Consider the following 25,703-nt stretch of genomic DNA (forward strand, 5'->3'; position numbering starts at 1 on the left):
TCCAATTCTCCCTATTAGCAAAGAGAAGCATTCAAACAAATTGACAATATCTGACAGTATATGTGACATTGCACATCCACAGTCCCCTTTGTCTACTAAGAATAGAGAAATGTGTTTTATCATCTGTTCCCTAGGAACAAAATCAGTCATTGCAATTATTCAGAATTTGTCTGCCCTTTTGGCTAGCACCATTTTGGTGAAACAATTAGTACTTCACTTGGGATTTTAAGTCATGGCTTATATTTTGAAAAAAAGAACCTAGAAGATGGAAGGAAAATGTAGATAATTGCATGATTATCAGCCAACTGCAATGATGACAGCAAATCTGCTAAAGTTTTCAGGGAACCTGCTTTAGGGAATTGCCTTGGCCTTTATGGTCTCAACAAATCCTATAATCCTCAAAGTGTGCCCTGATGTAGTTTGTTTACAATACTTTTGTATTTTGAATTATCATTAAATAATTGAACAGAAAGTACTTTCCCTATGGGAGTATATTAGAAATTTAAAATTTGAATCAGGTTGGAAGGAAGTGTCTTTGCATTGTACTTACTGAATAGATCTATATGCTATCTTTTACTATCAAAAGAAATGTCAATACTTCTTGTGCTGGATTCTCCATCATTCATAGGATTTGTATTTGACTTGGCTGATTGCCTGCGTTTTGCTACCTGTCCTGCTATAGCCATATAAAGACCACTAAAAATTATTTGTAAGCAAATGCCATTGAGTATGTCTGTGTGTGTATCAAAGACTTTATAATCTGAACTAATGGGAATGGACCAGGGCAGCACTGAAAATTGAAATCCATATATTAGCTATTAGATTTCTTAAAATTTCCATCTTTCTTTTTTACAGCTTTCTTTTCCAATTTTTTTTTTATTAAACCAAAACTTGTAAGTAACAGGATGTAAGTGTGACCCCCTTACTCTATTTATGATGAAAGTAGTCAGTGTGAAAAGATGCTGCTGCATTTGAAGGATGAGTGTGTGGGTGGGAAGTCTGGGTTAGGGAAAGATTATCCCCAGAACTGAGTCACACCCACAAATGTATTTTGAACATTCGCTATATAAAAGGCTCTGTGCAGAGTAGCCTAAGTGATAGAGGGAAGTATGAAACATTGGCTGTCAAAAGCTTGTAATCCAAAATATAAACTTAAAAAAAGATACTTAAAGCAGTAAATTAGGTGTCACTGAAGAGTATTATAAACAGGAAGCGTTAGTAGAATACAAAGGATAGAGAAATCTTTTTCAGCTATGATATAAGGGAGGACTCATGAAAGAAGTAGGATTTGTGCTTTTTCTTGAAGGATTTGGATGAGAGGTTCTTGCCAAGCAGGAAGAATGCTGTGAGCAAGGGGCAGCAGTAGAAATGCCTGAGTGTCATGTTCAAAAGGCAGGGGGTCATCTTAGAAAACAATAATAATATACAGGATGTTGCAAAAGTCAGTGCTATTTCATGTTTTAATAGCTTTCATATGCCTTAGTAGCTTAAAACTACTAAGTCGTTTGGGACACTACGTATACTGATTTAAGGTCTTCAAATGCCTTTTTTGACAGTAATCTTATGAAATAGTGCAAATAGTATCATCTTTTTACAGATGAAGAAACTGAGGCATAGACAGATTAAGCAAATTAGCTAGGGTCACACAACCAGTATCAGAAATCAGACTTGGGACTTTAAGCCCAGTGTTCTTTCTGATATCAAGATATTCTTGTATTACTTAGCTAGCTCTTAGGACAGCATTTTTCTACAATGTAGAAAGCTGAGAATTTGCATATTGACCTGGCATCCTGGTAGTCTGTGGATCTATTTGATATGAGTTGCCCCATCATAGATAACCTAATGTATAGGCTACTGGTTTTCTGACCTCTATGTTTTTCCCTTTTTTCTCTGATGTTTCAAATGTCAGCTCATCATAATTAGGTGTTACGTCTTTGCTGTACATAATGGGAAATAGGACTTCTTCACTTACTAAAACTCAAGATGATAGCAATTCACTGCCCTTCGTAAAGGAAGGTGACATCATTAACTCATCATTCAAAACAGAAAAACAGTATGCTGATTTTTTTATTGTATGAATAGATTTATGTTGAATCATTCATGCTTTTCCTAATTCCTCTTGTAACTCTTGGCATCCTGCAGGAGGAGACAGAAAGCTAGACTTACTTGTATAATGTATGGTTATGTAATTCATTATTTTCTCTGTATTAACCTTAATGGACCTTAGAAGGATTTAATCTAGGACTCATACCTCATTAGCATTGTAGACTAGCCATCTGAAGTAACTGGTCCATATGTTATAATGAGTAATTTTCCTTTTTAAATGTTGAAATGCTGAGCGAGTATAAGAGGTCTAGAGCATGTTCGATAATTTTTTGCCAATAATATCCCATGCTAATCCACGTAACAATACTATGAAATCATTGGCAAATTTTGCTCTACGGATTTTAGTTTGCTGAGTCAACACTTTTTTCATGTTTTCAAACATTTGGTTCAGTACTACCTCCCCTGGTACACATCAGAACACATCAATGAATGTACTTATCCTCTGTAATACTTGTCCATGTGGTTCAGTGGATCCTTCATAGGTCAAATTAAGTGGAAGTTCTTTTCATGTTTTATGCGGTACTGCCAGAGCAGAATCTGTCCATCTAGATCCACTTTTAGATGGCTCTAAAAGTCATACAGTTCTAAACCATTTACAAACGTCACTTTAATCACTGATGCATTTGATGTGTGATTGTTGTTTAATGACATATATTGTCTCACCTTGCCATATGTCTCAAGAAATTCTTCATCATCTAAAACCCTTTGTTTTATGCTATTCCAGCATGAGAAGCTGATACATGAATTGGAGGAAGAGAGACACTTAAGACTTCAAAGTGAAAAACGTTTACGCGAGGTGACATTGGAGTCTGAGCGAAGTAGAGTTCAAATGCGTGGCCTGCAGCAGCAGTTTTCAAGGTATACTTTATGTGCAATATGGATAGATCATATCACAAGGTGTCGGGGTCTATGAGGTGACTAATTTGAGGGAGAAGGGAAAAAGCGTGTGTTCCCAATGAAATGGGTCATTTGAATTACAAGTTTATATCTGTATATATTGTTATGAAATCTCTTATTTCATTTGAGATCATTTCTTACCAGGGCAGATCTTTTCTCACCCACCCCTCTGTTGTTCTGGCTACTTAGGACCATCTTTCTAGTACCATTCATTTGCATTTGACGTAGGCCTTAAGTTATAACTCTAATATGGAGCCTGGTACCTCACTGATGCTGATTGATTTTGCTTCATCTGATGTTTTTTTTTTTGTTTGAACAATTTCCAAATTTTGCAAGACTTTATGTGAAGATAGCAATTTGGGCATGATATCACAGTCTAGACTGCTAATGCTTTCAGACAAGGTATGAAAGAATAGGTCCTGTCATTTTGGGAGTTACATTACTCAAAGCATAGAAGGCTAATTTATGTAGGAGAGGGAAGCAAAATCTCAGAGTTGCCCTCTTTATAAGAGATAACACTAATTTGAAAGAGTGTTGAATATTTAACTATGTTTTACATTTCATTCTCTTGTCATAAAAAATGTTAGGCTTCCCATCCTTGATAATACATGGCTGGGAAAGGACAAGATGAAAAGGGAATTATAGGATATAGAGATGGAAGGGACCTTAGAGATTGTCTAAATTATTTTGGATTGGGAGTGACTGGTAGATTAGAATTGATAGTGCTGTAAAATGAGACACCTGTTGGTAATTCGGCAGTTAACAAAAGGAGGTATTGAGTCATAACAGGGGAAGGATCTTCATCAGGGATATTCATTGAGGTTACTATGTGTTTTCAGCTAATTGAAGCTCTCCTGCTGTTGAGTTATCCATGGTGGTCTGGCAGCCAAATGAGAGAGAGACAGAGAGACAGAGAGAGAGATAGAGATAGATAGAGAGAGAGAGAGAGAGAGAGAGAGAGAGAGAGAGAGAGAGAGAGAGAGAGAGAGAGAGAGAGAGAATGAGAATTTCTTTTGTCTATTTCTGCTCAGACAACCAAGAAATGATACCAATACCCTGAGCCTTTAGTCCTCAATCCAACTAAGTCGTGATGATATTTTCAAAACTTTTTAGGGGAAAAAAACTAGCCTAAGGAAAAGAAAGTCTTGGGGATGTTTTTGATACTTTTTAAGGAAGAAAAAAACAAAAACCTTGCGTGGGGGAAAGGTCTAGGATATGACATCTATTATAGCAACCCTTTCATAAATATCATAGAATTAGAGATGGAAGGGATCTTAGCAGTTTTAAACATGGGGAAACTAAGCATCAAAGAGATTAGGTGACTTGTGTATCACACATCTAGTAAATGTCTGAGATAGGATTCAAACTGAGGTCTTTCTGACTCCCCGTCCAATGCTGTACTCACTATGCCATAATACCTCTAATCAGCTAATTTTAACAATGAGAAAATGAAAGTACCAGAAAGTTAAAGTGCCATGTGAGAAATCAAACACATATTACACATTAGAAATAGGATCTGAACTCTAGACTTCTTACTCTAAATGCTGCACTTTTTATCCTACAATATATTGCTTGTATTTCTTACCTTAAAATGAGAGTACAAACTTTCCTGTGATTTAACACACTTGGATTCTCTTGTTGTGTTACCTTAGACAGGCTACTCACCATTCCATGTCTCATCTTTACCACTTGTAAAATTAGGAAAATTATAACCTGTTTCATTCCCCCTCTTGAGAGTATTTCTAATGCCAAAGTATAAAGAGCTGTTTTGAAGCTTACAAGGAAACTGTAAATCAACAGAGCCATGCTATCCTTCTCTGGTGACAAAAGGAAGATAAGGCTATATTATTCCAGAATGGCTGAAGCCTCCTAACATGAGTTCAAGAAAAAGCAAAGATCAGGGCTAGACTATCTGGCCTTGGTTTCATTCAGGTCAAAAATCTGCACCCTTAGTTGACTTGGCTTAGGGGCTGATTGGAATGCACAGTGCTAGAAGGTTTAACTTATGCCATGGTGCTCAGTATGGTCATTTAACATGCTGTCAAAGCACCTGGTACACCCAAGGTAATGAGAGGTGTTATAGAAATGCAGAGATCAATACTTTAACAAATGTGTGTCTAAGCCCTCCCAGGCCATTACTTATACAAGGCCATGTTCTATTTTTCAGTGAGTTTGATGGGAACGATCATGTTATATCAGCAACTTAAAATAATGTGGGCATTTTTAGGTGACTTCAAACCAAGCATTTCTTCAAAATAGTTGTCAGTTTGAGAATATAGGCAAGGCGAGGGCAGATCTTACCATGCCAGCACTTGTCTAATTGAGATGTCTCTATAGTTCCTTTATTGATTTAAAGGGCCTGAGACACACAGCACAGTAAATTATTTTTATATGCTACAGGGTCATCTGCTGTAAATCATGTTCCAATTCCACACAGATTTAAGGTACACAAAAGAAAAGACCTGTGCCTTCCCTAGTAGGGGAAATAATCACACGTTCAGAAAAGAAAAAAAGAGAGTTGTTAGTTGAACATACTGTTCTTGAAAATACTTTTTAATGTAGGAATTTTTCTTATGTAGAGTTTCATTAAAGTGGAAAGTTCAAGGCCAATTACATTCAGAAACTGGAGTAATTCAGTAAAAGAATTTTTAAAAAGTATATATAACAGATCAGATAATTATATAATAATTTGAGCATAGCCAGTGAACCATTTTGGATACCCTTTCCCATTTTAATCTCAGATTATTAGACTATTTCTAGCAATGCTTGTTTAAACAGTCTATTATAATTAAAGCCTTCATGAAAGGCTCGTGATCACAGAACATGAAGATAGTACATCCCTGTCAGAAACAGACAACTTTGAAATGATCACTGAAGATAACATTCAGACGGCGAACTTCACAGTTCTCCTTTTTTGGTGCATGTGTGGTGGTTGGTGTAGCTCTGTTTTCTAAGCATTGACAATGCCTGTTCAACAGAGGACTGAGCAAGTAGTGAGACCAACTGTGGGTAATAAAATACAGTGACTACAGTGTCAAACAACTTAAACCTTCTCTTACTGAGAGTCCCTATAAATAAAATTTTGTTGTTGTTTAGTCAATTAGTCAGGTCTGACCTTTTCTGACCCCATTTGGGGGTTTTCTTGGCAAAGATACTGGAGTGGTTTGTCATTTCCTTCTCTACATCATTTTCCAGATTAGAAAACTGAGGCAAACAGCATTAAGTGACTTGCCCAGAGTCACATAGCTAGTAAATGTCTGAGGTCAGATTTGAACTCTGATCCTCCTGATTCTACAGTTGACACTCTATCCATTATGCCACCTTTCCTCCCTATTAGTAAAATAGAACTGCACCTTTCCAAATGGCATGTGGTTGATCAAAAAGAACTTTATATTCCTTATAAGTTCTTCCAAGTTGGGCAGCAGGTACTATACCAATACATGGGACAAGATATGCATGTCATTCTTAGTACATCTAGGAAAGAGGAGACCTTGAATAGCATAGATAAACAGATGATATAAAAACTTGATTTGCATTCTAATTTCCATCCTGTTGAAAGTTTTACCAGAAAAATACATTTACATTTTTGTCATGTTACAGCTGGACTCTTCTGATGAAGCGGTAATCCACACTGAGATTATCAGTAGAAGAGAGATTCCCAAACCACAAGAAAGCCTTGCAATCTTACCATTCAGTGAATGTGTCCAGATTACTGTACTGTTAAAATTAATTATCTGAAATAAAGAAAGAAACTGAGGACCAAACCAGGTACTTCCCACATGGGATGGGAAGATAATGTATGAAAAGTCAGCTAGTAACCTCAGGATTTGGCATCCTTGGCCCCACACATGGTTTATATACTCTACAAAGAGATTTACATAACAATATAATAAATAATAATTTAACATTAACTCAATATCCCCTAGGTCTATAGATGTTCTAGGACCTAGGAGAATCATAAATAAGTGGGATGAATCATAGGATATTATTGTTTGTATAAACGCATGCCTGTTTGTGTATACACACATATGTGTGCAAGTATGTATGTATGTCTTAATGACACACCCTGTTATTTTATGGGTAAAAAGAGTTCCTTGATGAGGAAATTCCATTTACCAGAGCATACCTGCAACTTCTCTACAAGTTAGAGTCTTCAAGAGTTGCCTAGGTTAAATTGCAAGATTAAGTGACTTGCCCAGGTTCATACAACCATTATGTATCAGAGGTGAAACTCAAACCTAGATTATCGTGACTCAAGGATCGAGTCTTCATCATGCCACCCTGCTGCTTCTGCTCGTCATTATCATCTTCATCATTGATGATAGTAACAACTCTCTCTCTCTCTCTCTCTCTCTCTCTCTCTCTCTCTCTCTCTCTCTCTCTCTCTCTCTCTCTCTCCCTCTCTCCCTCTCTCTCTCTCCCTCTCTCTCTCTCCCTCTCCCTCTCCCCCTCGCTCCCCCCCCCCCCCAGAATCCCTTGCCTTATTCAAAACACAACTCAAGTGCCAAGTTCTACATGAAGCTTTCCCTCATTCCAGTTGCCACTACCCTCTCTCCTAAAACTTCCTTATATTTGTTTTGTGCACATTGAAAATATACTAAAAAGCATAGCCTTAATTGTTAGAGAGCTGTGCCAATAAACCCTTGTTTCAAATCCCACCTCTAACATATGCTGGCTGTGTGACCCCAGGTAAGCCACTTCAGCCTTCAGTGCTATAGGCATGTGTAAGAGTACCGGTTGCAGAGAAGGTGCAGGCCTACACTGGTAAGGCAGTGAGTTCTTATTGGGGAAATCAAAGTTCCAGTTCTTATCCCTTTCCTTACCACTTTTACTCTCATATATTGATGTGTCATCTCCATACTAAAGTATAAGCTCCTTGAGGGCAGGGACAGTTTCATTTTTAATTTTGTATTTTCAATACCTAGCATGGTATCTGGCAAATAAATGTTGCTTGATATATACATAATTGACCATTGATATATGTTTTGTCTATCATCAGCCTATCCAGTAGTATACCAGATATAAATCAGAGCCAATGAAAATATTTTATTCTGTAAAAAAAAAACACATCAGTGATCAACCTATCAAATGCAATAGAGTTAAGCATATTACTTGCTGTCTAGAAATGTTAAATGTCATTTATTTCTGCACACAAGCATTTGATGCAAAGCTAAGTAAAGCAACTTAGTGAAGTTACTTTGTCATTACTAATTGACCTCAGATGTTAAAAATTAATTGAATGGAATTCACACTTTTCCTCCCCACGCATGCAGCCCTTCTCCAAAGCTGCTCTGACCTTCTACTCTTGCAATGTTACTCACTGCCTTGCAGCTATTTCTTTGCTTACAGGGATTTCTCATATCACAGTTGATTGCTATAGCTAAGTGCAGTCTGCTGTATGCTAAGCCTCAAGGAGACTTAAAAGGAGATGGTTTTTTACTGCTGGACTCACTTAATGGTTGCTGCTTCCATTACTGACTCAGTAAGATTTTATGGAAACCGAGGGTTTATTTTCTCCTGTTGTTTTGAAGCTGTGAGCACTTGATATCAGAATCGTTTTCTGTGTATTTGGGGGGAATGGAGGGTGTCTATATGTGTCTATGTGTAAACTAAAGAAGATAATCTGTACCTACCAGTTCTAGCCACATACATTTTCCTTCCTCTGGTCCTGTATGCCATATTAAAATGACATTTTTTCTGTCTTTATAAGGCTAGAACATGAGAAGATGGACAATGTGGTCACAATTGACCTTTGGACAGTCAGTGGTTGTGGTGTTCTACTTCATTCATATCTCAGAATGTTCACCAACTTTCACCTCTATGGAGAGCCTCCTCTCCTGAGTGCCTTGTTCCTCTCAATGAATCTGGAGGGCAATTTCATATTGATTTGGAATTGCAGTTTTTACGGTGTCAGCAACATTTCTGGCTGAGGTGCCTTATAAACTGAGACCTCTCCTCTCTACATCTGTGTAAATCTCTCAGAGCTTTAAAATGACAGAGTGGGGTTGGTTTTATGATAAATTGTTTTAAAAATACAGCAGATGGAAGAGTTTTTTTTAATTGCAATTTTTTCTTACCTAGTTAATGTAACTGAGCCTATGTTTCATTGTCATAAGTATTTTTCTTAGCACTCCAGTGCTTAGAGTCCAGTTTATATGTAGCACTTTGGAGGGGTGGTGTGGGAAGGCCAGTTAGATTGAGAAATGGAGAAAGTACACAGGCACCACAAACTCCTACAGTACTCCCTAATCACCCTTCTTACTGAGGCCAGCAAGAAGAGGAGGCAACTAACCCTAACGTCTCGGTGGGGTCGGTTGAGACAGGCACAACTTGTGCATCCAACCCTTAAGGGTTTCCCTAAATCCCCTCAAGCCTCAATGGGGGCTGGTTGAGGCAAACACAGATTTCCCCCTCCCAACCCTTGATGGGACCAATCAAGGCACACAGCATCCCAGCTCCTTCATTCAACCATAACGGTTCCCCAACTCACTGAACACTGACCACTTGTTTTATAGGGCATCAGATAAAGAAAGCATATTGCCAGCAATAGCCTCACAAGTTTACATCACCTCATCCCCTATATCTCACTGTGCAGTCACAGTGGATGTTTACAGCTTCAGCACACGTTTATAATATTTATCCTTATATAATGCTGCACAAGTGTGGTGAAGGTGTTTTGAACCATGAGCCTGGGAACTCATATCTAATACCTGGGAAACAGAGGTTGTCATGGCCACAGATCCTGGGAAACTGAGGTTGTTATAGCCATAGATCCTGGGAAACTGAACTCTTAAGAAATAATAACAAAAATCTACTTTACACACACTAAAATCCACCTTACTTACAGGTAGTTACTACTAATATGAGATGAAATACACATAATACTTTTAAAGTTTGCAAAGCACTTTATATTACATTATTTCATTTGAAGAAATAATTCATTAAGGTGATATTTAAGCAAATACCTTATGTTAATCAGCACAAGAAGGGTGCTTATAATAACCATAGCTAGTATTCTTATGCTTTAGGCCTTGCAAAGTGATTTACAAATAGTATCTTATTTTATCCTCACAACAACCCTGAGAAGTAGGTATAAATATTATCCTCATACTACGGACAAAGAGTTCAAGGCAAATATATATTAAATGACTTGCCCAGGGTCATATTGCCAGAAAGTTTCTGAGGCAGTATTTGGATTCAAATGTTCTTGACTCCAGATCCAGAGCTCTATCCACTGTACCATGTAGTTTCCTTTTATTTTCAAAATTGTTCCAAGATATTCTTGAATAGGATATAAGAGTCCTAGGTTATAGCTCTAGGCATGAAGTAGAAGATGTGTCACCTCAGGCAAGTCCCTCAATGTCTCTAGGTCTCAATATCCTAATATGTAGAATTTATGTACTAGATGGAATCTGCCTTATTTCTCTTTTTGCTCCAAGTACTGTTGTTCCATGATTGAAGAAAAAAAAAAGCACTTGGGAGCCTTCCCATAATGCTATGTCATCCATGCTTCAAAGGCCATATTTTTGGTGGTTTTTTGACACTATTTTATTTTGGTCACTGAGGACCTGGAAACATTGAGATTGAAAGATTGTCAGAAGCAAAGTAGATTCTTGTTGTGAAACACCAAAATAAAATTCAGGGAAGCTTGACTATCAAAAGGGACTTTAAAAATTCCAGATGTGAATATAATCATACAGGTTCCTCTATTACCAGCTTTGCCCCAAATTTGGCTCACCCTAAACTCATGGGGGAAGAAATCCAGAACAAACAGAATGTTATAACTTAAAGCTTTGCTTTTATTTAAAAATCACCTATGTAAGTAAATATGCATGGCATAAGCAATGACAAAACACAAACAAACTTTGCTTCCACAGCAAATTACCAATATTAAATCCAATTGAACTTAACAAACATTTCCACTATACCCAAGATGCTATGTTAGGTGCTGTGAATATGTGAAAAATAAGTAAAAAATGATTCTTGCCCTCAAGGAATTTACATTCCAATGGGGGAGGGGAGATCCATAAACCATATAAATCATCTGAAAACTTATATATAAGGGAATCAGGAGAAGCCTTCCAAGACAACTGGGATTAAATGCCTTGCCCACTAATCACAGAGCTAACAAGCATGTCATGTGTCAGAGGCTAGATTTGAACTCAAGTCCTCCTGATTCCAGGGCTGGTGCGCTACTCACTGTACCACCTAGCTGCCCTGCATGAGTTGTCTTAACGGAAGGGATACTTAAGGTGAAGATGAGAAGGTACTAGTATACCAGGAATATAGCCTATTCAGATGCACAGTTATCAGTTTTGAGGAATAACAAGTAGGTGTACAATTAAACCAGTAAGTATAATTTTTTTTAGTGTTGTCCTTGCTGGTTTTTGTTTTCTCTAAATAGTATTGGCAGAGGTCATTCTTCAGTTCTTTGTTAATCTGGTGTATATGTGGTACAGTGCCTCAGGTTAAAATGGTTGCAAAATTGTTCATTGTGACTCCAATAAATAAATTCTCCTCCATGTAACTAGTTTATGAATTAAAAACCATATCTTAGTCATTAATTATTCATCTTTTAGGAATTAGTCTGAACCTATACCTTAGTAGTAAAGGTAGGCTTTAAATATGGGAGTGTTTTTTTTGTTCTAGATGCCATGCATTTTAAGTTGGAATTCTTATCATTGATTTAGAGCTGGCATGCCCTTAGAAATAATCTATTTTAATTCCTTTTTTTCTAAAGTTAGTTTCTTTTAATTTAATTTTTATTTTAATTCTGAACTTTACAAACATCAACAAATGTGAATATATCCACAAACATTTCTAAATACAAAGAACAGAAAGAGAATCACAGATGAAACAATTTCTGATGCATATAGCTTGTTTTTAATAGTAAATATTATATTTAATGACATAGTAGAAAACTCTTCCTTTTCAGAGATGAAGATCTAGAAATACAGAGCAGTTAAATGGCTTGCTCCACTCAATTTGCAGAGGAAGTACATAGCAAGCCAAGATTCAAACAAAGGCACTTAGACTCTGGATACAGCCTTTCATTCTACCACCATCCTGCATTCTCTACTATGGTTCACTTTCAGATCCCATGATTAATATAACAAAGACACTTAGACACATATGTGTATATATCTATAATATATGTATATAGATATATATTATAGAAGACTGTAGAATATATGTATATGAACCTCCAAACTTAATTATGCAAATACATAAAAGATCTGTGATATTGTCATTGTAGGGGAATCCAAGTTTGGGAACTCTAAGGGAGTTACCTGAGTTGTACAGAGGTTAGGTGTCTTAGCAGGGATCTTCTAGATAGTAAGACTTTCTTGATTCTAAATCTAGCACTATTTCCACTATTATATGTGACTGCTTTTTCTATTATTTTTGGTTAATCTGGTGAATTTGGTGATGTGGTGATGTGATATCATCAGTTTAGACAAACCTGGTGTTTCCTCTTCTTGCTAATGCAGATCACCAACTTATATATAATGTATAGTTCTGCAGAGTTGTCTGGCAGTACCAAAAAGATAAGTTATACTCTCATATAGGTAGTATATGCCAGAGAGGATTTGAACCCATGTCTTTTTAATTAAAACACTAACCTTCTATGCACAACCCTATTCTGCCTCTTATATGCTGGGTCATGTGCCTTTCCAAATTGTACCATCATTTTTCATGAAAAGTGAGTTGCTGTTTTTTTGTTTTTTGCACTCAAGACACCCCATAAAAATAACTCTGATGAAATTTTCATATCCAAGTTTGCACATGCTCTTTCAGTGAAACTATTATCAGGTTAACTAATTAATAAAATATTCCTATGAGGCTAATGAATATAATTGGCTATTCATTAGTCTTTTCAGTGAGACAACTAAAACATTGAGAATTGATTTGATTTTACCCAGTTTCTGGAGTCAACAAAGACAAAGGGTGTGGGCTAGGACTCAACTCACTGACCATATAGTGGTCTACACTTCATATCCTTTGCTGAGGATCATAAATTGTATTTTTTTTGAAATGTTTATCATGAGCTATAAGACTGCTGCACAGTCAGAGTCGGTTGTGCTGGAATAGACTCATAAACAGCCTATACCCCTACACACTTGATGGCTCTGCAAAACTGTACAGTGCTTAGCAACTTGTGAGTACCCAATAAATATTCATTAATGATGATGATAGTGATTTAGAACTGTGTCTAGGTTTCCAATAACAATCCAACCAGAGGATATCATTCATAGTAATTGCTCTCTTTGGTTGACTAAATTGGTTGATGAATATATAGGGAGTTGATTTAATTTTCTTTTTAAAAATAAAATAAATTTTCCTTTTTGTTGTGTTTTTCCTCAATCTGAAGAATCTGAATATGCAGAGTATGAAAATGATGCATTCCATATATACCAAAAAATCATTGTTAATGATGCATTTATAAAGATTATCATAGAAAGACTGATAATGAGCTAATGGGCTATGAAAATATATGACTTTGTAACTCCTATAGTACCTAGCAAATAAATACTTTGTATATAGTAGGCACTCAATAAGTATCTTGTGAATTAATAAACAATTCTCTATTTTTGCTGGGCAAGTGTCTTAAACTGCAACACAAAGACATTTGTTTATATGTGTTTATTTTTGTTTGTTAGAAAATTTGAAAGATTTCCTAACAGTGGGGGTTATACATAGTGATGGAGTTCCTTAGGAGATGGGAATTAACATCTTAGGAGTGTCTTTTAACATACCTTTCAGAAGAGCTAGGCTTTCTCTGAAGGGAGATGGTTGAGAAAGAGAGGAGCCTAGAGGTCTTACTCTGTCAATCTGTGGTACAGTTTTCACCCATAAAAGATGAGTTACCTATTCAGAGTAGTCTTTGAAAGAATCCCTCCTTGAGGACAGTAAGTGGAGTTGGGTTCATTTGAAAGAGTACTTCTCTTTAGGAGAAGTTCACTTTCAGAGTATTTTATGACTCTTAGATAGTGTTTTTATCAGTCTGTCTATGAATGTATAGGGGATAAATCTAAGAGCAGCAATCCAAGCAGTGTAGATTGTTGTTTTGATTATTATTTTGGTCCATTGGCAGTACATTTAATAAATGTGTTCCTGTAGAGTACATCTCTGGGTACTGATTGTAAATACTAGAAAGAAACATTCTTTGAAACACTTTGTTTAAATACTGAAAAACAATTCAGTTAAGATATTTTTGTTCATATATTCTTACTTCTGTTGCTAACAAACTGCTTCAGATTGTTAAAGATACTTGATGGAAAGGAAGTGGAGAATTAGCCTTATTTTAGCTATAGGGATCTGATGAAGGAAATGTGTTATAATTTTTATTAAATTGCATTATCTTCTCTTGACCAGAGATTTCACCTGCCATTTGCAATATATAAAATAATGAGTATTGCTTCTGTGATTAACACGAATACAGTGGTGTAAATTCTAAGTTCAATATGAGTTTGGTTCTTAAATACTTACTTCATTTTTGGGAAGGGATGGAGGGTACCTGAAGCAGAACTGTGAATTCATCAATGTAGGGAACTCTCAGCATGAAAACTCAGTCCATCATTGCCCATTTGTAAGTAATTTCCTATTCGTGATATTAGAGAGTTCCGTGGTGGCACCAACAGGTCAAGTGACTGGAGCAGAGTCACTCACAAATAATTCATATAATTAGCACTTAGTAAGTACCTTCCATTTTCTAGGTATTTTCTTAGTGAATGGGAATATGAAAAATCAAAATCAAACAGCTCCTTTCTTCAAGGAGTCTACAACTAATATATGTAAGACAAAGGACTTGAACCCTAGTTTTTCTGCTTCCAAAGTTGGTCTACTTGTTCTGTCATTCTGTCTTGAATTCATAAAGATATTTCATATAATTTATTTAATAATGAATATTTTATTCTTGATAAGAGCCATAAAAATCGATGTTGATAACTTGAATTAGCATAAGCACATAACTGTTTATGATACGCATCCACATTTGAACAGCTCCTCACAATATCTCACTGAAGTATGCAGGGAAGGAAATACTATTCCCATTTTACAAATGAGGAAGTAGAAATTGAGAGGATTTTGTCACCTATTAAACTAGTATAAAATAAGAGGGCAAAGAATTAATAATTGATACCAGCTCCTATGATGACCAGATCAGTGTTCTGTTCAATATACCAATAGTTTTAACAATTTAAGAGTTGTCATCATGCGATAGCATATTTGATGTACACTCCTTGGACATTTAAAAGTTTTGTTTCAATTTAATCCTAATCAGATACAGTAACAGAATGTCATCAGAAGAATTTCTTAAACCAGATCTTCCATCGAAAAGCTGAATTATGTCAACATATCAGACTATATCTGAGAGAAGTTTATATTGCCTAGAATAGACAAAAGCCATAAATAATGGCCATCTCAGAGTAATAGGGAATGTGGTGATATTCATCCTGATTCTGCAAAGTTTTTGAAGGTCAAGCTGTCTCTATAGAGTCTATTTCTACTTTCAGCAGCTAACAAACATAGTCTTGTAATATTAGATAATCAGTGTTGAGGGAGATCAGTATATAACTTTGCAGGCATCTTAACCAACCAGTTGACTGGAATTGATCAGATGGACTATGTGACAATCAAGTTCAATACCTTCATTTTAATGAATGCTTGTTCATGGCCATTATGGGCCAGGCACTGTTCTAGGTGTTGGCTTCAGTCAGAGATGCTAGATGAGCCATGCTAGTGAATTTTTCTCAAAAATATGTACTCCTCCATTGGGAAGTAAACTCCTTTGGGGGAGGCACTATTCCATTTGTGTCTTTATATCCCTAAAAGTATGACACATATATACTAATAAGTACTTGATTGATTGATAAGGAGTCCTTGATCAGTCTGGTAACTACTACAATCTACTTTAGGATAAAGGATGTGATACTGTGGTGATATCTGAAGGGCACCTTCTCATGAAGGACAGCAGGCCTAATGGTACCCTGCTTGGAGCACATAGACAACTTATTCAAATTGTGTCTAAGATTCAGACTCAGGGAATTAGACCTTTGTCAGAAAAGCCACCTCACTAGGTAAGTCTTTCAAGGGGGTCTGGACACCAACACATTTCTATTCATGCCATCTCTTCCTGCTTCTAATTCCCTCCTTCTTCCCACTTTGCTTTTCTCCCCCCTTTTTCTTTCTCTCTTCTTCTTTCTCTATCTTATTCTGTCCCCCATTCTCTCTTTCTCAGTCTTTTTGCCTCTCCCTTTTCTTCTTCCTTCTCTTGTAACCTTATCTTAACTTATCTTAAGTGGTTTAAAGCAGACCTGTGACTTAGTAATGGGGGAATTAATGACAATATACAGCATAAGGATTTATGCTTCTTATACATGCTTCTTGTAAGGTCTGAAAGGGGACTTCCTTGGCTTAAAATTTTTCTAAGCACGAGCCAGGTATTATTGGCTTCCTCAATCGAAATATGATCATAACAGAGTCAGTTAAAAAGTCCTAAAGAGGGGGAAGAGCCAATATGGCAGCAGGAAAGCAGGGACTTACTTAAGCTCTCCCCCAAATCCCTCCAAACACCTGTAAAAATGGCTCTGAGCAAATTCTAGAGCTGTGGAACCCACAGAATAGCAGAGGGAAGCAGGTCTCCAGACAAGGACAGCCTGGATGGTCAATGGGAAGAGTCTATCACATGGTGCTGGGAGCGAAGCACAGCCCAGCATGGGCCACGCCAAGACCAACCATACCTGGAGTGGGGCGGAGCAGGCCTGAGGGATCATTGAGCAGTGGCAGTTACCAGACTTCTCAAGCCACAAACGCCAAAGATCACAGAACAGGTTAGTGGGAAAACTGCTATATAGGGGTGACAGTGGTCGAGCCCCAGCCCTGGGGGTTGCTGACTTGGCACAGTTGTGACAGCAGCAGCAGCAGAAAGCTCCTGCGGCTGCTTCCAGAGCTCCAGCATCAGATGCTTCTGGAGTCCCAGGCTCACATGGTGGGAGGAATCAAGCAGCAGATGAGAGTGGGAGTGCAGGGAGTGCTTTGCTGGTGCAGAGGCAGGTTCTCTTGCTGTGCCCTGTTGGATATTGGTCGCGGTCCTGGTTGGTGGTTCTTGGGGGAGTAGGAGTGCTGCTGTGGCAGAGCATGCTGTGTAGAAGTAGCTCTGAAAACAGCAGCGCAGCCCCTAAAGCTTGGGACAAAGTACTCTCTACAAGCAGGCACATCCTGACAAAAAGCTCAAAGGTCAAGTAGTTGGCTGGGAACATGAACAGGCAGGGAAAAAGTACTCAGGCTCATACTCTAGAATCTTTTTTGATGACAAAGAAGATCAAAACATACAGACAGAAGAAGTCAACAAAGGCAAAGAGCCTACATCAAAAGCCTCCAAGAAAAACATGAACTGGTCTCAGGCCATGGAAGAGCTCAAAAAGGATTTGGAAAAGCAAGTAAAAGAAGTAGAGGAAAAATGGGAAGAGAAATGAGAGTAATGCAAGAAAACCATGAAAAACAAGTCAAGGACTTGCTAAAGGAGACCCAAAAAATACGGAAGAAAATAATACCTTAAAAAATAGACTAACCCAAATGTCAAAAGAATGCCAAAAAGCCAATGAGGAGAAGTATGCCTTGAAAGGCAGAATTAGCCAAATAGAAAAGGAAGTCCAAAAGACTACTGAAGAAAATACCACCTTAAAAATTAGATTGGAGCAAGTGGAAGCTAGTGACTTTATGGGAAATCAAGATATCATGAAACAGAATCAAAGGAATGAAAAAATGGAAGACAGTGTGAAATATCACATTGGGAAAAGCAGTGACCTGGAGAATAGATCCAGGAGAGATAATTTAAAAATTATTGGACTACCTGAAAGCCATGATCAAAAAAAGACCCTCGACATAATCTTTCAGGAAATTATCAAGGAAAACTGCCCTGATATTCTAGAGCCAGAGGGTAAAATAGAAATTGAAAGAATCCACTGATTGCCTCTTGAAAAAGATCCCAAAAAGAAAACTTCTAGGAATATTGTTACCAAATTCCAGAGCTCTCAGATCAAGGAGAAAAGACTACAACCAGCCAGAAAGAAACAATTCCAGTACTGTGAAAACACAATGAGAATAACACAAGATCTAGCAGCTTCTACATTAAGGGATCAAAGAGCTTGGAATATGGTATTCAGGAGGTCATTGGAGCTAGGATTAAAACCAAGAATCACCTACCCAGCAAAACTGAGTATAATGGTCCAAGGCAAAATATAGATTTTCAATAAAATAGAGGACTTTTGAGCTTTGTCAGTGAAAAGACCAGAGTTGAATAGAAAATTTGACTTTCAAACACAAGAATCAAGAGAAGCATGAGAGGGTAAACAAGAAAGAGAAATCATAAGGGACTAAAGTTCAACTAAAGTTGAACTGTTTTGTTTACATTCCTACATGGAAAGATGATGTGTATTATTCATGAGACCTCAGTATTAGGGTAGCTGAAGGGAATACACACACACACACACACACACACACACACACACATATATATATATATATATATATATATATATATATATATATAGAGAGAGAGAGAGAGAGAGAGAGAGAGAGAGAGAGGGCATAGGGTGAGTTGCATATGAAGGGATGATATCTAAAAAAAATCAAATTAAGGGATGAGAGAGGAATATATTGAGAAAGGGAGAAAGGGAGAGATAGAATGGGGTAAATTATCTCACATAAAAGTGGCAAGAAAAAGCAGCTCTGTTGGAAGGGAAGAGGGGGCAGGTGAGGGGGAATGAGTGAATCTTGCTCTCATCAGATTTGATCTGAGGGGGGAATAGCATACACACTCAGTTGGGTTTATTACCCCACAGGAAAGAAAGAAGAAGGAGATAAAAAGGGGGCATGTTAGAAAGGAAGGCAGATAGGGCGAGGAGGTAATGAAAAGCAAACACTTTTGAAAAGGGACAGGGTCAAGGGAGAAAACTGAATAAAGGGGGATAGGATAGGAAGGAGCAAGATATAGTTGAGTCTTTCACAACATGAGTATTGTGGAAGGGTTTTGCATAATGATACACATGTGGCCTATGTTGAATTGCTTGCCTTTTTAGGGAGGGTGGGTGGGGAGGGAAGAGGGGAGAGAATTTGGAACTCAGATTTTTAAAAGCAGATGTTCAAAATAAAGTTTTTACATGCAGCTAGGAAATAAGATATGCAGACAGTGGGGTATAGAAATCTATCTTGCCCTACAAGAAAGAGAAAAGGGAATGGGGGGAAGTGGGCTGACAGAAGGGAGGCCTGAGTGGGGAATGGGGCAATCAGAATATATGCCATCTTGGAGTGGGGGGAGGGTAGAAATGGGGAGAAAATTTGTAATTCAAACTCTTGTGGAAATCAGTGCTGAAAACTAAAAATATTAAATAAATAGTAATTTTAAAAAAGAGGAAATGACAATTTTTTAAAGATCTTTGCAAAACTCAAAGCAATATGCAAATGCTAGACGATGATGATGATGATGATGATAATGATGATAACTTATTCAGTAGCACCTAGAATATGTTATCCTTCCAGGAGTAGTCTAAATCAGTTTAAAATGCTATTAGTTTTTGGAAATGGAAAGAATGTGTAGGGAATATGTAGAAAAGACATTGGGAAAATTGGGAAAAAATTTCCAGTTGCCATGCTGGCAAATCCTAAGTTTTATTCTGGCAAGTGTGTGTGTGTGTGTGTGTGTGTGTGCGCGCGCGCGCGTGCGTGCGTGTGTGTATGTACATTCATGCATACATGCATGAGCCCATGCATGTGTCTGTGAAACTAGCAGGTATTTATAGGTTTTAATGCATTTTCTGGGATTTTGAGGGTCCTGTGTATCTTCTCCATTTGGACAAAAAAAAAGTACCCCATACCTAATTTACACTTGCTAACTTGAGCTAGGAACTCTACCCCATATGGGGAAAACCTTTATGTATTTTGGAGATTTCCTAGAATAACTGGCCAAATATCCCAAGAGAGAAAATTATGCTTCAGAGATCATCCTCTAGGATTGAATCCAGGCCAATTTGATGCTGGAGTCTTGGGGCCAGGGAACACAGTAGGGTCTAGAGAGACCATGGGCTACATCCATATCTTTTGATTTTATCTTTTCCCAGTATGAAATGGAGATTTTTGAATTATACAGTTGGTCAGTCTCCACAGACAACCAAATGAAGGTATCCTGAACTAAGTGTGAAGTTTCTGGTATATCCAGTTTGACCAGATATTGATGAGATCTGCCAGATAACACACAGGACTTGAATTCCCTTTGTACTGGTGCAGAGAAAGCCTAAGAGGTTAACATTTTTAATAATCTTTCCACCTAGACACTTTTGCTCTTCTTTATAAAAGTCAATTTTTTCCACTAGCCTTGTAGGGACCTAAGTTTGATGGGGGGGGGGGGAACACAAAATGACAAAATTGATTTCACTCCCAATCCATCTTCAAGGGGCAAGTTCATATACAGCTTACCTTGCTTCAATCTGGCTTCCATCATTCCCTGGTATCATTGAAAGGGGAAGAATGCCTTGCCTTTTTCACTATTGTTATTACGAATATCTAGATTAAATGAGCTAGTTTTTCTTTGAACCCTTTTCCTGAAGGCTAGCGGTCACCTTTCGTGTCAAGAGCACTTTGAGAATTTGTTGGGATTTGGGTGGGGGTGGGACGCCGCTTAGGGCTGGGTGGAGGGTGGGGCAGGGACTACAGCTTTCCGGGTATAACGCTTTTCCGGGTATATCGCTGGGCGGTGCCGGCTTAGGATGAAGCCCGTCCATATAAGGCAATGTTATAGCTCTCGCCACTGGATTGGCTGCAATAGGTTATATAATGTACGGGGATAGGGGAAGGGAGTAGAGTCGAGCAGTCGCCGTGGAAGATGTACCAATAAAGACCGTGAGCGAGATCCTCTGGCGTTCTGTCTGGTGAATTCCGGTCTGGGTGGAGGCCAGGCCGGCCGGTGACGACCGAAGGCTCGGTGTAGGAGCAGAAGAGGTCCCCCGGGGAGTACTGCCCGCGACCCCCGGCCCAGGAAGAGGCCTAGGGGGAACGCGGCAGGTTGGCGCCTGAACAGGGACCGGCCTAGGACGGCTGGACCGTTGCAGAGTTCCGGAAGAGCCCCGGTGATAGGGGGGACTAGCCCGACTAGGGCGGACCAGACAGCTTCTCCGTGCAGGTAACGGGGGAAAGGCCCGGAGATGGGGCAAGCGCGCAGCCTCCCTTTGCTGCGGCCAGAGGATCGGGACTTATTAACTTTACAGGTCAGAACTGCTTTGTCTAAACGGGGGTTGTCCGCCTCCACGGAGCAGCTAAAGCGGCTCGTGGAAAAGTTGCTGGTGGTGGCTCCGTGGCTCATACACTCGGGGTTTCAGCCGGACCGTTTTCCGGTCTTACAGCAGCAAATGCTGTCTTATCAAAAACAGTGCCCGGGTTTTCTTCTTCCGGAGGACTTTGGCTTGATGGCCGCCATAAGGGGTTGCTCGACCCCAGGCCTCCTCCGGACACCAGCACGGCAGAGACTCAGACGGAGACCCGGCCGCTCGGTGGGGGCCCGGGAGGGGAGACTGATCTGACTGAGGTGGTGGTAACTGGGCCAAGGCCCGCGGCCTCTGCTCCCCCGTTGTACCCTTGGGAGGATATGCAGGAGGCGGGAAATGAGCGGCCTCAGGCGGAACATACAGGACAATGGCCCCTTTTAGGGACGAAAAGACTAGTCTCGGAGAACTGCTACCACGCTTCAGGTGCAGTTCGACTTTTTGGAGCGGTGGGCGCACCCAGCAAAGATGGCGCCGGTTTCCGGCTGAGGGAGGAGTCGCGGGCGGTTCCCTCCTGCGGGGAAGGGGAGGCGCGAGGGAGGGGTGGTGTGCCAGAGGGCCGCCCACTGCCCCGCCCTCCAGAACAGGAACGCAGATCTACTTCCTCTTTTCCCCACTCTGACGGCGAAAGCGAAAGCCGCTATGAGCGGCTCAGCCCGGGGGATAGATCAGGCGGGTACCTTCCTCTGATACCTCGCGCGATCCGCGAAGCTATGCGGTCCGGAGAGGTGGTGGACTCAGAAATCTCTGAGGCATTTCCATTATTTCTGGATAATGGTACCCGAGTTTTTCAGCCCCTGCCGCTGAAGACCATTAGGGAATTTAAGCAGGCGGTGCAGGAGAATGGCCCCGCTTCCCCGTTGGCACAGCGCCTTCTTTCTAATATGACTGTCTCCACAGTCTGGACCCCGCGTGATTTCGATGACCTCGCGTTGGGGGTCCTGAGCCCTGTGGACTACACGGCGTTCCAGGCTATCAAAGAATCGGAGGCTAGAGCGCTCCAAGCGCGCACCGAGGGGCCCCCGGGGCGGGTAGACCTGTTGTTGGGCCGGGGACAATACAGTGATCCCCGGGTACAGGCCACTTTTAGTAACCAGGAGCTGGAGGATGTGCGGGTAGTGCATCAACAGGCATGGCAAAGGCTGGGGCGTACCTCTGCAGGAACCCCAGCTGGCCTGGCCGATATGCGCCAGAAGCCAGGGGAGAGCACACTTGAGTTTGCCACGCGAGTGCGGAGATACGTGGACAGCACGTTTGCAGGGCCGGGCCGGGAACTCATCATTAAGCAGATCCTCCGAGAGGGGTTCCGGGGGGAGGCGAAGACAGCTCTGGCGGCCTTGCCCCCCGACGCCACCCCGGACCAAATGATAGAAAAGGTGATGTCCCTCGCTCCTCCCTGTCCCATGGAAGTCTTGGCGACGGCCATAGAACGGGACCGGAGGGATCGCTTGAAAGAGGAGGCCGCGAGAAATGACGCCCTGGTAGAGGCTTTGAACCGCCTCGCGGTCTCCCGGGACTCCGGATCCGACCGTCGGTGCTTTAAATGTGGTCAGCTGGGTCACTTTCGGGCCCAGTGTCCACAAAGCTGCGGGTCGGGACGAGGCACCCCAAATTGCTTCCGCTGCGGAAAGCCTGGCCATATGGCGAAATTTTGCTGCTCCGACCAAAGGAACCCCACCCAGGAGTCGGGAAACGAGCACGGGGGGCCGAGAAAGCGGGCAACTCGCCCCCCCCGGGTCCAGTCCTTACGGCCCGAGACTCAACCACCCTTCCCTCGTGGGGGGCAATAGAAATCCCGGTCCAAGGGCCAGCAGGAGTGCTCCTGGCCACGGGGAACCCTTTTCAGTCCCGCTATACCGTTCCCACCCAGGTGCTGGCCCCCGGTGACCCGTTACTGGTAGTTAACCCACACCCTATTCTAGTTGATATTTTTCCAGGTGAGGTCCTCGCTCAGGCAGTGCCGTTCCAGGACACAGAGGCTGATTCTTGCCTTTGGATGGAGAAGATCACAATGGACCGCCCCATGATGATCCTCCTGGTGGAGGGACAGCCAGTGCGGGGTCTCGTAGACACGGGAGCCGATCGCTCCGCGCTGCCCCGCAACCAGTGGCCTCCTCAAATTCCACGCCGACGAGCTGGCAAGCCAGTAAAGGGAGTGGGAGGAGTAGTGGAGGCATGGGAGGCCGCCAGGCCTATGACTTGGAGACGGGACGCGCTTGAGGGCCAGTTTAGCCCTTTGTGCGTTCCCGGTCTCACCTATGCACTATGGGGTCGTGACATCCTTGCACAGCTCGAGGTTACCTTGTCCGGCCCGGATACTTTAAACTCTTGAGGGCCACTGATCGTGACACGGGCACCCCCACACCCCGACATCTACCACGCCAGTGTGGGTAGACCAGTGGCCCCTCCCGTTGCACAAGCTCGTCGTAATGGAGGAGATTGTCCAGGGTCTGCTCCTTCAGGGCCAAATTAGGCCCTCCACTAGCCCTTACAATTCTCCTGCCTTTGTCATTAAAAAACGCGGTGGAAAAGGCCGCTGGAGACTCCTGGTGGACTTGCGGGCCATCAACCGTATTATGTTACCAATGGGGAAGCTCCAGCCCGGGCTTCCTTCTCCCACGGCCATTCCGGCTGGATGGCCTTTGGCCGTGGTGGACATAAAGGACTGCTTTTTCTCCATTCCCCTCCACCCGAAAGACACCCCCAAGTTTGCGTTCTCTCTGCCATCTCCTTTTAATTTTAGTTTAAGGGGTGAATTGTTGGGATTTGGGTGGGGGTGGGACGCCGCTTAGGGCTGGGTGGAGGGTGGGGCAGGGACTACAGCTTTCCGGGTATAACGCTTTTCCGGGTATATCGCTGGGCGGTGCCGGCTTAGGATGAAGCCCGTCCATATAAGGCAATGTTATAGCTCTCGCCACTGGATTGGCTGCAATAGGTTATATAATGTACGGGGATAGGGGAAGGGAGTGAGAGTCGAGCAGTCGCCGTGGAAGATGTACCAATAAAGACCGTGAGCGAGATCCTCTGGCGTTCTGTCTGGTGAATTCCGGTCTGGGTGGAGGCCAGGCCGGCCGGTGACGACCGAAGGCTCGGTGTAGGAGCAGAAGAGGTCCCCCGGGGAGGACTGCCCGCGACCCCCGGCCCAGGAAGAGGCCTAGGGGGAACGCGGCAAGAATTGATTCTCATTCCCCTAGCAATTCACGATATTGTCAAGAGAGTCCCTGGTGGAACAGTAATATATTTAGTATAATTCCAATATGCATGACATACATAATGCTTACAAGTCTATTGCCTTTTCACAAACAATCACCAAAAGTGCATGAGATGTTATCAGGCAATACACTACAGGTTAGTCTAATAGATTAGATTTGAACTGCTCGTAGATTCTACAGACCCTGATTTTTTAGGTAGGCCTGATTTAGTGAGGAAAATGGCTAGAGAGACTTCCCCACTGCAGCTAGAAACCTAATTTATTGTTAATATATTGGAAGTTCTGACTATTGCTAGTACATCTGTAGTCTGATGGAGTTGAGATAAATCAAGGATAGTGTCTACATTCTCAGTGACACACCTATTTAATTCTGATAGTTTAATAATAATCATAGGTGAAATTTATATAGAATTCTGAGTCTTGTGCAGTTCCTGGCATATAGGAGGTGCTTATGAATGTTTTTTGACTGACAAACTGAATGCAAGTATTATTATGCCTGTTTTTACCAATGAGGAAACAAGCTCAGAAGTAAGTCTATTGTCCGTAGTCATATAGCTAATGTATTGAAGGAAGAATTCTGACCCAGAACTCCCAAGTATTGTAGTTCTTTTGAGCCCTGAAGGAAAAAAAAAATTAAGAAGGGACCTGTTGTCCTTTGAAAGTCATACAATTGACATACCTTCATTTTCAATGAATCTCCTTCGGTATAATGCTTGCTAACCAGAATGTCCTCCATCCCTCTTAACTTGAACTTTATGTATACCAGTTCTCTAGCTGGAATTTTCTGTGGAAATTAGGTACTGTACCTTTTTACTCATAGGCTTACATTCATGGAATAATTTATTAATAAAGGTCTTATGCCCTCAGTGTGAATAAGTCAAATCCAAAGATCATAAGGAAAAAAAAAAGGTTCTAAGAGAACCTGACCAATCAGGAGGAGCCACAGGAGTAGAGTGAACTTCTAGGATAAGAAAGCTACTCTGGCACATCAAAGATATTGGAAGAGTCAGGAGTGGAATGCAGAGAGGAATGAAAATCTTAGTTTGAATTCAGGAATTGACACTTACTGCCTATGTGAGTGTAGATAGCTCATTCCCCCTGCTTTACCCTCAGTTTCATCATCTGTAAAATGAGGGGGTAGGATCATGTGATCGGTAAGGTTCCTCTTAGTT

The 25,703-nt window shown here is 40.8% G+C and overlaps 1 protein-coding gene across 1 annotated transcript in view; it reads left to right on the plus strand.

The window, feature by feature from the left end:
• Positions 1-3,019, plus strand: part of LOC118837041 (nck-associated protein 5-like) — a 477,703-nt gene extending 474,684 nt beyond the window's left edge. The window contains exon 5 of the mRNA XM_036744067.1: positions 2,831-3,019. Within this exon, the coding sequence (XP_036599962.1) occupies positions 2,831-3,019 (189 nt within the window). The remainder of the gene's footprint in view (positions 1-2,830) is intronic.
• Positions 3,020-25,703: the final 22,684 nt, after the last annotated feature.

The sequence above is a fragment of the Trichosurus vulpecula genome, chromosome 2 (assembly GCF_011100635.1).
Source record: "Trichosurus vulpecula isolate mTriVul1 chromosome 2, mTriVul1.pri, whole genome shotgun sequence".
NCBI lineage: Eukaryota > Metazoa > Chordata > Mammalia > Diprotodontia > Phalangeridae > Trichosurus > Trichosurus vulpecula.